The sequence below is a fragment of the Camelina sativa genome, chromosome 6 (assembly GCF_030686135.1).
Source record: "Camelina sativa cultivar CO46 ecotype springtype chromosome 6, ASM3068613v1".
In the NCBI taxonomy this organism is placed as follows: Eukaryota; Viridiplantae; Streptophyta; class Magnoliopsida; order Brassicales; family Brassicaceae; genus Camelina; species Camelina sativa.
In genome coordinates, this window is record NC_141885.1 from 2,097,152 (window position 1) to 2,112,542 (window position 15,391).

Consider the following 15,391-nt stretch of genomic DNA (forward strand, 5'->3'; position numbering starts at 1 on the left):
AAGAACATCCGGGAACGAGATTGGATGGTGCTCGGAAACCGGGTTCATCAACGTGGCAAAGTGTGAAAGTTGGGTTACGGGATGTGGTGCTCCAGGGTCAGAGTTGGATTGTGGGAAATGGTCGGGATATACTCTTTTGGGAGGATAGATGGCTGCTCGAAGAACCGCTTGTGGGGTGGGTGAGAGCAGATTTGCCAAGTGAGCTAAAGGAGCTGCATGTAAGGGATTTTTGGAGGGATGCGCACGGTTGGTCTCTGGCATGTCTGTCACCTTTCCTGTCTCAGCATATTCAATTGTTACTAGCTGCATTGGTAGTTGATAATGGCTCTGGTGCTCGGGACAGATTGACTTGGGGTGAAACGGCTGATGGCAAGTTCACCGTGACGTGTGCATATTCTATGTTAGCGAAGAACGCTTGCCCTCGAGTGAATATGGCTGCCTTTTATTCTCGCCTATGGAGAGTTGTTGCTCCTGAGAGAGTTAAAGTGTTCTTATGGTTGGTGTCCCAGCAAGCCATCATGACAAACGTGGAGAGGCACCGCAGACACTTGAGTTCGACATCAGTTTGTCAGGTATGTAAGGGAGGAGAAGAGATAGTCCTACATGTTTTACGAGATTGTCCCTCTATCGCTGGCTTATGGAGGCGTGTTATACCAATGAATTCGCGACAATGTTTCTTTAATAGCTCACTGTTAGGGTGGTTGTATGATAATCTGCAAATGGGTGTTCAAGTAGCGGGTAGTGATTGGTCAACCTTATTTGCTATGGGGTTGTGGTGGAGCTGGAAATGGCGATGTGGTAGTGTATTTGGTGAGTACAGCAGGTGTCAGGACAAAATAAGATTTGTTAAAGATTTGGCTCGGGAGGTTAGTAAGGCACACCTAAGCTCTCGGAAGGGACAAGAGAGACCTGAGCGGATAGAGAGGCTGATTGCTTGGTTGCATCCGGGACAAGGTTGGATGAAGCTCAATACAGATGGGGCTTCCCATGGTAATCCCGGGTTGGCTACTGCAGGTGGTGTTCTGCGGGATGGTTCTGGAGCATGGGGTGGAGGTTTCGCTTTAAATATTGGGATATGCTCAGCGCCCTTGGCAGAGTTATGGGGTGTATACCACGGGTTGTATTTGGCATGGGGGAAGAACGTTAGAAGACTGGAGCTGGAGGTGGATTCAGAGATAGTAGTTGGGTTTTTAAAGACAGGGATTAGTGATTCACATCCTCTGTCGTTCCTGGTACGGATGTGCCATGGCTTTTTATCAAGGGACTGGATAGTCCGGATTTCACATGTGTATAGGGAAGCTAACCGTCTAGCTGATGGGTTGGCCAACTATGCGTTTACTTTACCTTTCGGTTTGCATGTTTTTGACTCTGCTCCAATATTTGTAGCTTCGATTGTAGGGGATGATGTTCGAGGGACTTCGGTTCCGAGACAGACTTGATTGTAATTTATTTTTTAGTTTAATAATACCAGGGAGACATTGTCTCCCTCTCCATTACCAAAAAAAAAAAAAAACATATACTTCCTCCGTTTCAAAATATAAGATGTTTTAAAGAAGTTTTTTGTTTCATAATATAAGATGTTTTCAAGTTTCTATGCAATTTTTAGATTAGTTTAGTATTTTGTATTATGCAGTATTGTTTCTGATTGGTTGAACTTATTAAAAGTAAAAACTTTTTAATCTACGTGCTTTAGTTAAAACATTCTATATTTTGAAACGGAGGGACTAGTTGCAAACAATGACTAAAAGGGAATGATATATTTACACGATACTAAAATTATGAAAAGATGATATCTATGGAAAATGTAGTTAATAGGAGCTCAAGAATCTAAAACGTTACTTAAGAATTAATAGTGTTGAGTCTCGTTTCGGGTTTCTAGGAAATTTGAAAAGGCTCGAAAGAGGTGGGAACTTGAACTATACAATGCATGGTTTTATTACAACGCTTGGTTTTTCTTTTAAAAAGTCCAAATGGGTTTGGCGTTTTAAGTTTTTTAAGTTGATAGTACTATATATTTAACGTTTCAGTAAACAAATGAATAAATAGACTAAAATACATTTAAATAGAATACCAAACGGTAGGAGATACATGCATGAAAATTCTGTAAAGTAAACGAGTAAAATATCGAGAATGGAGATACTAACCTATAGTACTGTATGAGAGCATAATTATATGTAGTCTATTATAAAGGGTTGTTAATTTTTTTATGAATTAACTGTGGAAATTTTGAATGTAAGAATCCATGATCTCTTAGTTAAAATTTTCTCTTTCAATGGTAGGTTCTAATTTTGGGTCTATTAATTTTGAAATTTTTTTTTTTGAAATATAAAATAGAAAATATTGCATTTAATTAATTTTAAAACATATAAAACATAATAAAAACATTAATACATATTACAATAGAAGTGCAATTCATAAATAGAGAGAATGATTAATACTAACATTAATACATATTACAATAGAAGTGCAATTCATAAATAGAGAGAATGATTAATACTGATTTGCTCCAAAGTATTAGGTGAGGAACATACAGTGTCCAGGTCTAAGGGGCAATATGAAGAAGACCTTGAAGTGTGAACGAGGTACTCTTTTGTGTGATGTTGAGATGCATAGTCAAAAAGGAGCATATTGGGCCTTATTATGTTATATGTCTTGTTTCTAACTAATTCAACATCCTATGACTTGATTAATCTAAATCTATCTTTGGTAATGTTAATCTAACCAAATTTTGATGGAAAGAGCAGGAGTATGAATGCTTACCCCAAGGGAGGATAGGGAAGTCATACTGTTGTTTTGGCACTGTGATTATGTAAGAAGACACTTGTGGTCAAGAGAATAACATGAGTTAATTTTGTTTTTGAGGTCTATTCCAACAGAGGCTTAATGGAGAGCAATTACATTACCAAAATGGAAGCAGCTAAAGATGTTGAAGATTGATAAAGAAGGGATGTCTCCTCTATCTCGTAAAGGATAATAAGTTCAAGTAAGCTTGGTTTCTATAGCGTAAACAACATATCCCCCCAAGTGTAGGATGGTTACCCTCAGAAAAACTAGTTCCTGCAAAAGAAACTCATAACTCAATACAAAAACCAAAGCATCAAACAAATGTCATTCACAGTTTCAAGAGCAGCTTACCGCATCCAACAAATCCCGAACCATGAAGAGTTGCTCTGTAATCACTTTATCCCCAAAGGATTTCAGACTATGAACCGATAAACCTCGGGCACAATGCATCTACAGAAGCAAACCAATTCATTTCTAGGTACACAATATAAGAGAAGAACACAAAACAAAAAGACTATATCAGAAGTAAAAACTCACTTTGCATGAGATCCAAATGGAGACTAACACAAACAGCTGCAGATTGCTTTAAGTCAGAGGTTGCAATAGTCAGTGTTCAACTGTCTTTCTCTGTAAGAACCTAATAAACCCAAGTATCCAGATTGAAGAATCACAAAACATGACATAATTCCCAAATTTTTCACCAAAATTCAAAATCCATCAAACAAGAACTGATCCAAAAGCACATAAACCTACTAGTGAAACGAGTATCAATAAGGCAGTCAGATACTCCAAATCTACAGTATCCGATACGAAACTAATCCAATCAGAAGCAAAGGAAACGAGCAATTTCACCGATTTTGATTACTGAATTCCACAATTAAAACCCTTAACACAATCGAAATCACTAAAATCAGGATTTGTCGGAGGAGTGAAAAAATCGTAATATCTGACAACAGAGGGACAAAATCGATCAAAGAAGAGAGATAGCGCTGAGTATTTAACTATCAGAGGAAGTTCGAGTTGCTTTCATCGCCAAAATCAGATCAAAAAAAAAATTCCCTTTTGTTTTATTCTGTTAGCCCACCAAACATGGACACGTAGCGTCTCTTATAATCGATTTCAGTCTACTATATTAGAGAGTCTCTTCTCTTTTTTTCTTTTCTTTTGATTTATTTTTTTCCTACAAAAACCTAAAAACCCCACTAACATCCCCCGATGGGGAATGTCTGAGGAAATTAAGTTCACACTACTATTTATTTTAAGACACCCACTTATAGAGTCCGATACATAAGTAACATTGCTTTATTATGTTATGTTACTACAACGTTCAATCCACTTTTCAAATTGAGCATTTTGTTAATAGATTTTACCTTTTCATCATTATATAAAATCTGACTACCACTGTCACCATCACGTACTCTCTATTAAGAATGAGCTTATCTTATTCATTAGTGAATGTACAATATATATAGTCTCCATACAATAGGGTTTTGATAAGTATTAATTACATTTGTATCCTTCTCTCCTTTATACACCCCCTCAAGATGGAAACAATGGCTTGACTCCAATCTTGCAAACGAGTTCGTGAAAACGGGGACGAGGTAGAGGTTTTGTTAAGGCATCAGCCAAATGATCATGTGTTAAGACATGTGAGACACGTAGTGCACCAGATTGAATATAGCCACGCACGAAGTGATAATCAATTGCTATATGTTTCATCCTTGAGTGAAAGACTGGATTGGAACAAAGATACGTTGCTCCCATGTTATCACAGTATATGACCGGTGCCATAGGTAAGGTGATGCCCAATTCAGACAGAAGCAAACAGATCCACTGAAGTTCGGAAGCCGTATTGGCCACGGCACGGTACTCCGCCTCTGTGGAGGATCTTGCGACACTCCTTTGTTTCTTCGATGACCACGAAATCGGACTCCCCCCAAAGTATACAATATACGCATTTGTCGAGATACAATCACCTTTGTCACCCCCCCAATCAGCATTAGAAAAAGCATGAACAGTAAGAGGACAATCCGAACGAATGAAAATGCCATGAGACGTGGTACCAACGAGATAACGTAATATCCTCTTAGCAGCCTGCCAATGATTTGTGGTTGCTTTATGCATATATTGAGATAGACGGTTTACCGCAAATGCAATGTCTGGACGGGTAAAAGCTAAGTACTGAAGACTTCCAATGACCATGCGGTATGTAGTGACATTAGCTAGGGGTGTCCCGGAGTGTAACGTCAGTGGTGACTGTGACATCGGAGTCGCGACCGGTTTGGCACCAAGCATGTTTGTGCGTGCTAACAAATCTGTGACATACTTACGCTGCATCAAATGTAACCCTTGTTTTGTTCGCGTTGCCTCAATGCCCAGAAAGTAGCTTAGTGGACCAAGATCTTTTAATGAAAACGGAGAAGCAAGAGAGGCATTGAACGGTTGAACAAGCGACGACGGACCAGCAATGATTATGTCATCAATGTAGACTATTACGTAGAGGTATTCCCGGTTGTGTTTGTATGTGAACATCGACGTGTCAGAGAGTGAGTTTGTGAATCCTAGTTATATGAGGAAATTACGCAACTCCTGATACCAAGCGCGAGGAGCTTGTTTCAAACCATATAGAGCCTTCCGAAGGTGACATACATGATGAGGATGGTCACGGTCCACAAAGCCTGGCGGTTGTGAGACATACACTGTTTCAGTGAGTGTACCTTGAAGAAATGCATTATTGATGTCAACCTAATGAATGCTCCAATCTCGTTTAACCGCAACCTCAAGTACCAGCCGGACTGTCGTCGATTTGATGACCAGACTAAACGTTTATGAGTAGTCTAGGCCATACTGTTGAGTAAAACCGTGAGCAACTAGCCTCGCCTTGTACCTTTCAATTGAACCGTTAGGACGATACTTGAGAGTAAAAATGCACTTACATGGTATAACATGCTGCGAAGGGTCAGGCTCTTCCAGATCCCATGTGCGATGACGCATCTATGCGTCGATCTCCTCAACCATTGCCTTTCGGAAATTCGGGTCTTTAAGCGCTTGAGCCACAGTAGTGGGTATCATCGGAGATTTTTCCGCCAATAGATTAAGCTTTTGTTTTGGTTAGATATGTTGTTTTTGGCTCTTGTTTGCATAGGATGGATATTTTGTGGAGGAGATGGTTGTTGGACAATTTGAGGTTGTGGTGAGGGGGATGGAGTAGCGGGTGTGGAATTTTGCTGAGATGCAATGGAGGAAGTGTTTGGCGATGGTGGATGCGAGGAAGAAGATGAGGACGTGGACGAAGAAGGATTTGAGGGTAATGGACTTGGACTTTTCGAAATTGGGCTAGAATGTGTAGTAGAGGTTGAATTTGGTGGAGTGGAGGTGTGAGAAATATTTGGGCCTGGTGTTGTTGGGCTATGTGTTGGATTTGAGAGTGAATCAAATTGTTGAGAATTGGACGATGATGGCTGCAACTCAAGCGATAAAGTGTTAGGCGAATTTACCTGTGATGGTGGAGCACGTTGGGACTGAGGAGACGACGGAGATGCAGGGACGCCCAGAGATTGTTGTGTCGAGGAGAGTGGACCGGGGTGAGGATCTGAGCACGGCGGGGAGGAGGAATGAGTGAGTGGCGAAGGCACATAACTGACCGGTGCATGCAGCGCATGTGAGGCAGCGGAGTCAGATGACGGTGGTGGTTGTGACGACACGCGAAACGGGAAGTTCGTTTCAATGAGCTGAACGTGACGAGATGTATACACTCGGCCGGTTGTGAGGTCCATGCATAAATATGCACTTTGGGTAAGTGAGTACCCAATAAAAACACACGGTGTAGAACGATCGTCAAGTTTGTTTGTCTGATACGGGCGGAGCCATGGAAAACACGTACAGCCAAACACACGCAACTTGAAGTAATTTGGTGATTGGTTGAATAGTTTAGCATACAGAGACATACCATGCAGAACATCCGTAGGCATGCGGTTGATAAGATAGGTTGTTGTGGCAAATGCATAGGACCAATACGTCTTCGGTATCGATGCATGACTAAGGAGTGAAAGACCCGTCTCCACAATGTGACGATGTTTCCGTTCAGCAATATCGTTGTGTTCCGGTGTGTGTGGCGGTGACGTCAAATGTGATATACCACTAGCAGCCAAAAAAGACCGTAACACAAGGAATTCACCGCCGTTATCTGTATATAACGTTCTGATTCGACATTGAAAACGATTTTCCACCAAGTCTTTAAAAGCTATAAAAAACCTCTTTTACTTGAGATTTCTGTTTCAAGGGATATAACCACGTATATCTCGTGTAATGATCAACAATAACAAGAGAGTATTTGAAATGATCAATAGAGAAAAGAGGAGATGTCCACACATCGGAGTAAAGATATTCAAGAGGGTGTGTGGAGGTGATTGTATTTGTAGAAAAAGGGAGTTTGTGGCTCTTATTGATTAAATAGTCGGAACACGACAATTGTTTTTGTGAAGTGTTTGAGAGTGGTAAAGAAAAATTTGTAACAATAGCTTTTAAAGTGGAGATAGTAGGATGCCCAAGTCTGGAATGCCATGATGAGAGGTCGGTTTTTGGTGATGGTGATGCGGAGAATGCGGAAATGGTTGCTTTTGTAACCGGCCACTCATATAACTCATTCCTAGTCCTGCCTTGGAGTAATTGGACCCCCGTGCTGAGATCCTTCACCTGAAAGGACGCAGGATAGAAGTGCACAGAAACTTGATTAGCATTGCACAATCGATACACCGAGATTAGATTTTTGCAAACATCAGGGACATATAATTAATATATATTGAAGTTTAAGAGAGCGAGATGGAGTGGGTAGCAAACCAGAACTCATTTGTGTTATGGGAATACCCGAACCATCAGCTATTTTGACCTCTTCACCACCATTATACGGCTGATGTAAAGAGAGATTGGAGAGATCAGAAGTCAAATGGTCTGTAGCTCCACTATCGAGGATCCATGGAGTCGGGTTGTAAGACGGAGTAGCCGCAAAGTTAGCTTGTGGCTGCTACGGAGGTGGTGAAGCAGCCTGATATCCACCGCTAGAGTGAGAGTAACCACGACCAGAGGACTGCAGTTGAGAACACCACCTTGCGTTGTGACCTTGAACGCCACAGATCTGGCAACGACCCTGATAACCACGACCACGTGAGATCGAACGAGAATGAAACTGGTTACGTGGTTGAGACATGGTATTGTTCCCACGTGATTGTTGAAGACCCCGAGTGTTGTGACCTCTATGGGAAGCAAGATTAGCCGAAGCCGGAATGGATGAAGAGGCGGTGAGGAACATCTGAATTTTCAGCTCTTGGTTGATGAGTTCCTCATGGAGAACGGTGAGCGACGGTGGTGTGTCACGTCCGGCGATCTGATCAGTAACTTGTTTGTACTCATCAGGAAGACCACCAAGGATGTAATCGATTTGATCTTCATGAGGTATGGGACTAGCAAGCAACGCCAGTTGATCAAAGCGTGTGGTGAAGCCATTGAAGTAGTCTTCAATAGATTTAGCACCTTTCTTCCATTGTTTCAGCTGCTCACGGATCTGAAGAATGTGACCTCTACTCGGTGTAGCGTAGGTGTTGGTAAGAGTGCTCCAGATCTCAGCCGACGTGTTGGCTTTGGAGAGAAGAGGCTGCACTGATAAAGAAATGGCACCAAGAATACTAGAAAGGAGGAGCTGATCTTGCCGTTGCCAATGTTTATAGGCAGGGTTAGCGGTGGTGGTACCTTCGGTGGTAAGAGTAGCATCAGGGGCGGTCGTCGAACCATCAAGATAGTCGGCAAGATCATAGCCATTGCACAAGGCATGAACTTGACGTTTCCACATCAGAAAGTTTGTGGAAGTGAGCTTCATAACGTTTGACATGTTAACGTTAACGAGGGATGACGCATCAGCGGGTGCAACAATTTCGGAAGTTGCAGACATGATCGACAAAAGAAGAGAGAAAGAGAATGACGAGAGAAGAAGATAAGGAAGAGAAGCGGCGGCCGAGAGAAAAAAAAATTTAGGTTTTTAAACTTTTACTGCTCTGATACCATATTAAAAATGAGCTTATCTTATTCATTAGTGAATGTACAATATATATAATCTCCATACAATAGGGTTTTGATAAGTATTAATTACATTTGTATCCTTCTCTCCTTTATATTCTCTTCCTCTTCTCCCGTACGTTTCTTTTCTTATTTGGACAAACCTATAAAACTCACTTTAAATTAGGGTTCATTACAAAAGAAACGTAGAGCCTCTTTTGCCTGTTTGATGATTCTTGTCCCTCATAATAAAAGAGAAAGTACACAGGTTAAACTTAGAGGGTAGTGTAAGGATGTCATATAGGATCCCGTGAAGTACATAGGTACTCTCTCCCTATTCTCCCGTACGTAATTGTTTCAAATTGTATATTTTAATTATATTTATTAATCAAAATTGGAGATAAGTCTATGTAAATATCAGAGTGACTATATATCACAATATATAGTAACTCATCATTAACAAAATGAGTAAAAAAGATAAGCTTTTATTAAAACATAACAATCATAACACGGTACATATGACATATCACATGAAACCTAGCTAGTATTTTTATTCTTCTTCTTATTTAATCATAAAATAGAAACCCATAAATATTAATGGCTACATACTAAAATCACTCATTTGTTACGCAGGTTTCGAAAATAGCCTTTGGGTTGTTTTCGAAAACATCCCTGAAAATTCGAGCATCCTTTCCTGGTGCCTTCATGGTCTTCCTCTCAAGGCCAGAGCCCATTCCGGAGAAGAAACCGACAACAGTTCCGACAAAACCTATGACCGCCACCCCGATTCGAAGAAATGTCAACATATCTTCTTTGTAGCCCATTTTGATAGATTCTGTATTTGATTGTCACAATTTTCAGATTTTATTTTACTTTTTTGGAGAGGGAGTGAGTGTTACATGTGATTTTTATAGCTGTGGATGTGATGTCAGACGGTTTTTTAGAAGATGAATGAATTAAAACTTCAGTGCAATTTACTAGGAGGAGATCTTAAATTACGAGTGTGTATTACTACAGTTTGGAGTTGATTGGGAATTTCTAGGGACGAATATGGATATTACTTTTTTGGATAAAATGCTTCGTACATAAATTTCGATGGGGAATTGAGACAAATTTTAACGTACTTGGTTTATTAATTATTATTCCGCAAGGCAATGAATTTAATTATATTTGCATTGAATGATAAAAGATGAACTTTACGAGAAGTTTGTCCTCTTTTTTTTGTTTCTGTGTGTGATGAACTGATGATGCCATGATGGTATTATGATAACATGATGATGATGTTATAATGATATGACAAGTAATTTTTAAAAATTGCAAAAAAATAAATAAAAACAGAAATCCTGGGAACTTATGTTACACCTAAAAACCTCAACTACAAGTCTAAAACCTACTCATGCGGACAGTAATATTGGTACGTGCATGTCAACTAGGAGGAATCTAGGATACATATTGGGACAGTAATATTGCTACGTGAATGATAGGTTGAGAATCTGAGATTGGTCTGTCATTAGCCCTCAGAGTTCAGTTTATTCGGTTATTTCGGGTTGGTTATTTCGATTTTTCGGTTTTTTTAGTTTTTGAAAAATCTACCGAATTAAACCGAAATTAGAAACGGTTCGGTTCTCGGATAATTCGGTTTTTAGTCTTAAAAACCGAAAAAACCAAATTTTGCTATTAGACTTGTAAAAACCTAACTTTAAGTGGACCAAACTAAAATAAATAAAAGGCCTATTATAAAATAAAATAAAAACACAAGCTCAGCCCAAATTGTTTTGATATTCTCACGTCTCACATCTCATATTCGCCCTAGCCGTACGAGAGATCAATGACATGTTCTTTTACGGCGATCGAAAAAAATTTCAAAGATCAAAGAAGAAGGAGATCGGAGAAGAAGAGGAACAAGGAAGAGAAGATCGATGAGAAAGCATATCGACTAAAAGAAGAAGAAGAAGAGGAGTGAATCGAAGAAAAAGAAGGTTGGAGACAAAAAGGACTGAAGGAGAAACAGATAAAATTCTCAAGAAATCTTCACAAATCCTCATATTTCAACCTGAGAGAGCGAGAGAGTGTTGGCGATGGAGAAGAAGAACGGATCTAAACCAAAAGACTCGGCGATTGATACACTCATACACATACATAAGTTAATAATAGATTTTGTTTTGTTATTTCGGTTAACTGTTCGGTTCCTCAGAACCGAACTGAATTAACCGAAAACCGAATTCAATTTATATATGTTACCGATCAATTCAGCCTTTAAAACCGAAATCAAACTAAACCACTAAAATATCGATTCGGTTCGGTTTGGTTTTTTCTCCTAGGGCTAGTCTGTCTCGTTCTTTTGTGCCTTGTAAAACTGATTTTAGAGTTTATATATAAACATATTAAAACATAAATTGGTGTTTGAAAAAACTGAAACTCTCTATTCTTTCTTTATTAATTTTATTTTGAAAACTTTTATTGTTTGTCTCTTTTGTCTCTTATCTGAATTTTCTGCTTTGTTTTGTTTGGCTCAGTCTGTAAAAGCCTTTCAGATGTGATGTCTTTTAGTTTCTGTCGGGGCCTGTGGAAACATTGTGGCATTATTTTTATACGAAACTAGATCAATATTGCCGTCCAATATTAGATTAGTAAACGATCGTGATGAGATGCAATATACACATCACAACAAACATTATAAATGAAAAAAAAAAAACAAAAACAAAAACAAATACTCTTCGTGGGTTCAAGTTTTTCTCAATTTTGATTCATATTTAAGATATAAAAAAACGATAGGGAGAAACTTATGGATACGATATGTGACACATGGCAACAGTCATGGTCAAAGATGTGGCACACCAATCAACAAGGATCATGACCCAGTATTTGTTATGACTTTATGCAAAAGTGTGCATTATATAATTTACCTGACCCAATTATTTTATTAAAGATTAGTACTACTAAATTATGAGCAGTTTCCAAAAAAAAAATCTATCACACCTTATGAAAAAGATGTTTCAACGGGACCAGTCAAATGAAATCTAATGAGATTTACCAAACCAGCGATTCGAAAGTGACTGGTAACAAGTAACAACAACAAGTAAAGAAGAATCCAATTTATATACATCCACAAATATAAAACCAAATCCTTCCTACACAAAGATTCTATACTATGTAATAAACACTGTAAAAGAATTCTAAACTTTACTGTCCTAAAAGCTTTTTTTTTATCTACATATTCACACAATGTACTTATGGTCATTTACAATTAGAGGAAACAGTTCCCTCCTTCGTGGATTACGATCTGATCAACCCGAAGTTGACGAAAGATCTCGACTTGAATACCCCGAAAAGAAACCCTGTTGGTGAATCTTGAGGACTCGGTTTCGCGTCTGTGTTTCCGCCTTTCACTTGAAGTATCGTCTGACCAATGACTTGTCTAATGGATTCTATGGTCTTATCATCAACTTGGTAGCCAGAAGCGTCTCTCACATAGAACGTGTTAAGAGCTTTGTCTCCTTTTGTCTTCACTTCGGCTCTTGTTACTGTAAGACTGTTTTCACGGAATATCCGAGTCACATCTGAGAGTAATCCTACTCTATCTGAAGTGCAAAGCTCAAGCTTCAAGCCCTGAAAACATATAATAAGAACATAAACGTTAAGCCACAACAAACAATGTTCTTATGATTATCCATAAAGTAAATTAATTACATTAGTTTTTTTACCTCAGAGACTCTTCTTTGGATTGCTGCTTTTAGACATTTGATCACTCGCTGTCTTTCTGCCTCGGATTTGACAGGAGATCCATCCGTATGTCTTATGTAATATTCCTACAAAAAAAACCCAAGAATTCAGATAACAGTATAAAAGACTAACTTGTGTTCAATTAAAATACAGAGCTTAAGCACATTTTGCAGAGATGTATATGTACCTGATAAGCTTCGGGGCCTTCAGCATCAATGCTGGCATGTGAAACCACATATTTCATATCCGTCAAAGTAAAGACGGTATCGAAAAGAAGCTTTGGTCTGTCTTTACATTTGATCATCACAATTGAGTAATCCAAATCATGCAAGTTGGAGACATCCACATCTGGAACAACTCTCCCACATTTATCCCCTTCATCAACATTATTCTCCCACTCATCGTAATCTCTATCCGCAAACATCAGTTGATGAAGCTTGCGGTCTGTGTGAGTTTCATTGAGAGAAGAAGAAACTGTGGTTTTAGGTTCACGGAATCTTCTGCCACTGCATCCACCTGTAAGCACATAACCAAGAAGTTTCCTGATTTTGGATAACCTCTCTGGATCAGTGATTGCAGAGCAGGTTTCTTCGTCGGTTACTTGCAAAACCGCTGCTGCTTTAGCTCTATGCGTCCATATCTCAGCGTTTACCACATTGCATTGCAGATCCATAAGAACAGCGCAAAGCTCAGACAACAAACCAGGTCTGTCAGTTCCTGTAAGCTCAATCACAGTGAAGTCGACAGATTGTTTGACACCAATAGATGATCTCATTGATGGACTGAAGCAAGAAGACTCATCAGGGCCAAGAGACTGCCAACAATCACTCACCACAAAAGAGTTTAATAACCATATCATCATAACTAACCAAAATCGAATATAAACCAAATAAAAGGATCGCTGTTACTTACTGTACGAATATATTCAAGAACGATATCATCGGTGACTTTGTTCCCTTCATGATCAGTAACATTGAATACATCCATGAACCAGCCACCATCAGATGAGATATAAGCTTTCTTAATGGTGAGATTAAGCTCAGTCAAAACTTGAACAACCTCCAGAAGTATTCCATGTTTATTCGCACTATCCACCTATTTTAACAAATGTTAATACTTCATTTCTTCCATTCTACTCAAATCAAAACCTAACCCGGTGATAAATTTTGATTACCTTAATGACAGTGACATCCTTGCAAACTTCGTTATCGATCACAACCCTGAAAAATGATAATCAAATGGAAACTCAGCCTAAAATTGAAAAGATAGATCATAACTTATGGAAGAAGAAGAAGAAGAAGAATAGAACAAAGTCAAGTTACCTTGGTGGATTCACTCTTCTGATGAACTTTGCAATCTCATCATCCATATTATATGAATAGCTCAAACAAACATCTGAGAAACAAAACAAAAAAGAAATGATACCATCAACACAACTAATCCAAAACCCAATAGATTGAATAAAAAACAAAGACCTCTTTCAAAAGGAACAAAACAGAGACTAAAAACCCTAGAAAAAGAGCAAAAATACGAAGCAAAAACAAGAAAAGACCTAAAATTGAACAAAACCCAGTTCTGGAAACTAATCATCAGAGACGAATTCGGATTAAAAAATCAAGAATCAGGAATGGAATAAAAAAACAGAAACAGAGACAAGGAAACGAACCCATTCTCGATTTCGTCTGGTGATTTGTGTAGAAGAGAATCAAAAAAGGGGGCAAAACTGAATCCTTTCCCCTTTTCTGTTAACGATCGATGTATGTCTCTGGAAGAAAGACGAAGACTTTGCAACTGTAAATTGCCAGAGGAGGAGAAGAAGAAGAAACCACAAAAAAAAGTTTGTTAATTTATACTATATGAAGACGACGAAGAAAGAGATTAATAATTAAAAAAAATGAAAAAAAAAAAAAAAAAAACTCAAGAGAGAGATGAGAAAAATTACTGAGAAGAGAGAGTGGTGTGTCTGACACAGATTCAGCCGACACGATTCTCCTCAAAACCTGCAAAGAAGAAGAAAGAAGGAGAGAGTCCACACACACACACCCAATTTTGTTATGATGAGAGGATTTGAGGACTGACTCTTTTTCTTTTTTACTCTCTCATAAATAAATACCCGATGCGTACGTTAGTAGCTGCCCTTTTTTTTTTTTACAGGATTATCATACCGGTTTAGTTTTTTTTTTTTTTTTTTTGGGTAGTCAATTACATTTCAGTATTTATCTCCGGTTTTAGAGATTTTTCTTTTCTGAAAATGGTAGGAGATTATAGACAGTATTATTAATTTATCTCCGGTTTAGGAGATTTTTTTATTTATTAATTTGGTTCAATATTGTTGACTTTTGCAGACAATCTTTGGCTAAATTATTAGAAACAAATTGATGAAGTTTTTTTTGACTCATCAATATATGGAGATTAATTGGATATACATTTATATAAATGACAACTAAACTAGTTCAAAATACACCAATTGACATCAGAAAAGATAAATGCAATTATTATGTAGATAAGGATATGGTAGTGTCAAGCCAAACCAAACTAGTTATGCAATACCTAAATTAACAAAAATATTTAAAACAAAAGAAAAATGTAGTAACACTAATCCAATAGATCCAATAAAAAAATTTTGAAAAAAAGCTCAGAAATCTGAAGTTTATGGTAGTATCTTTGAAATGTTATGATTTCGGTTGTAGAATTGGAAAACAATACATGGATTGGTTGGTAATTCAAAGTTGATGATATTAATATATTTGAAAAATATATCTTAAAAATCGTAACCCAAATGGCTTGTGTTTTTTTACATACTCTACCATTATTATAATTTTCTGTACATAAATAA

General features: G+C 38.2%; 1 protein-coding gene across 1 annotated transcript; it reads right to left on the reverse strand.

Moving 5' to 3' along the window:
• Positions 1 to 11,912: 11,912 nt before the first annotated feature.
• Positions 11,913 to 14,686, reverse strand: LOC104790131 (ACT domain-containing protein ACR5). Its single transcript, XM_087455732.1, has 8 exons — positions 14,498 to 14,686; positions 14,222 to 14,346; positions 13,878 to 13,950; positions 13,730 to 13,775; positions 13,468 to 13,650; positions 12,743 to 13,369; positions 12,537 to 12,641; positions 11,913 to 12,441 (listed from the first exon to the last, which is right to left on the reverse strand). Exons 2-8 carry the CDS (start codon positions 14,223 to 14,225, stop codon positions 12,109 to 12,111), a joined length of 1,371 nt encoding a protein of 456 aa, XP_087311858.1. The 5' UTR covers positions 14,226 to 14,346; positions 14,498 to 14,686; the 3' UTR covers positions 11,913 to 12,108.
• Positions 14,687 to 15,391: the final 705 nt, after the last annotated feature.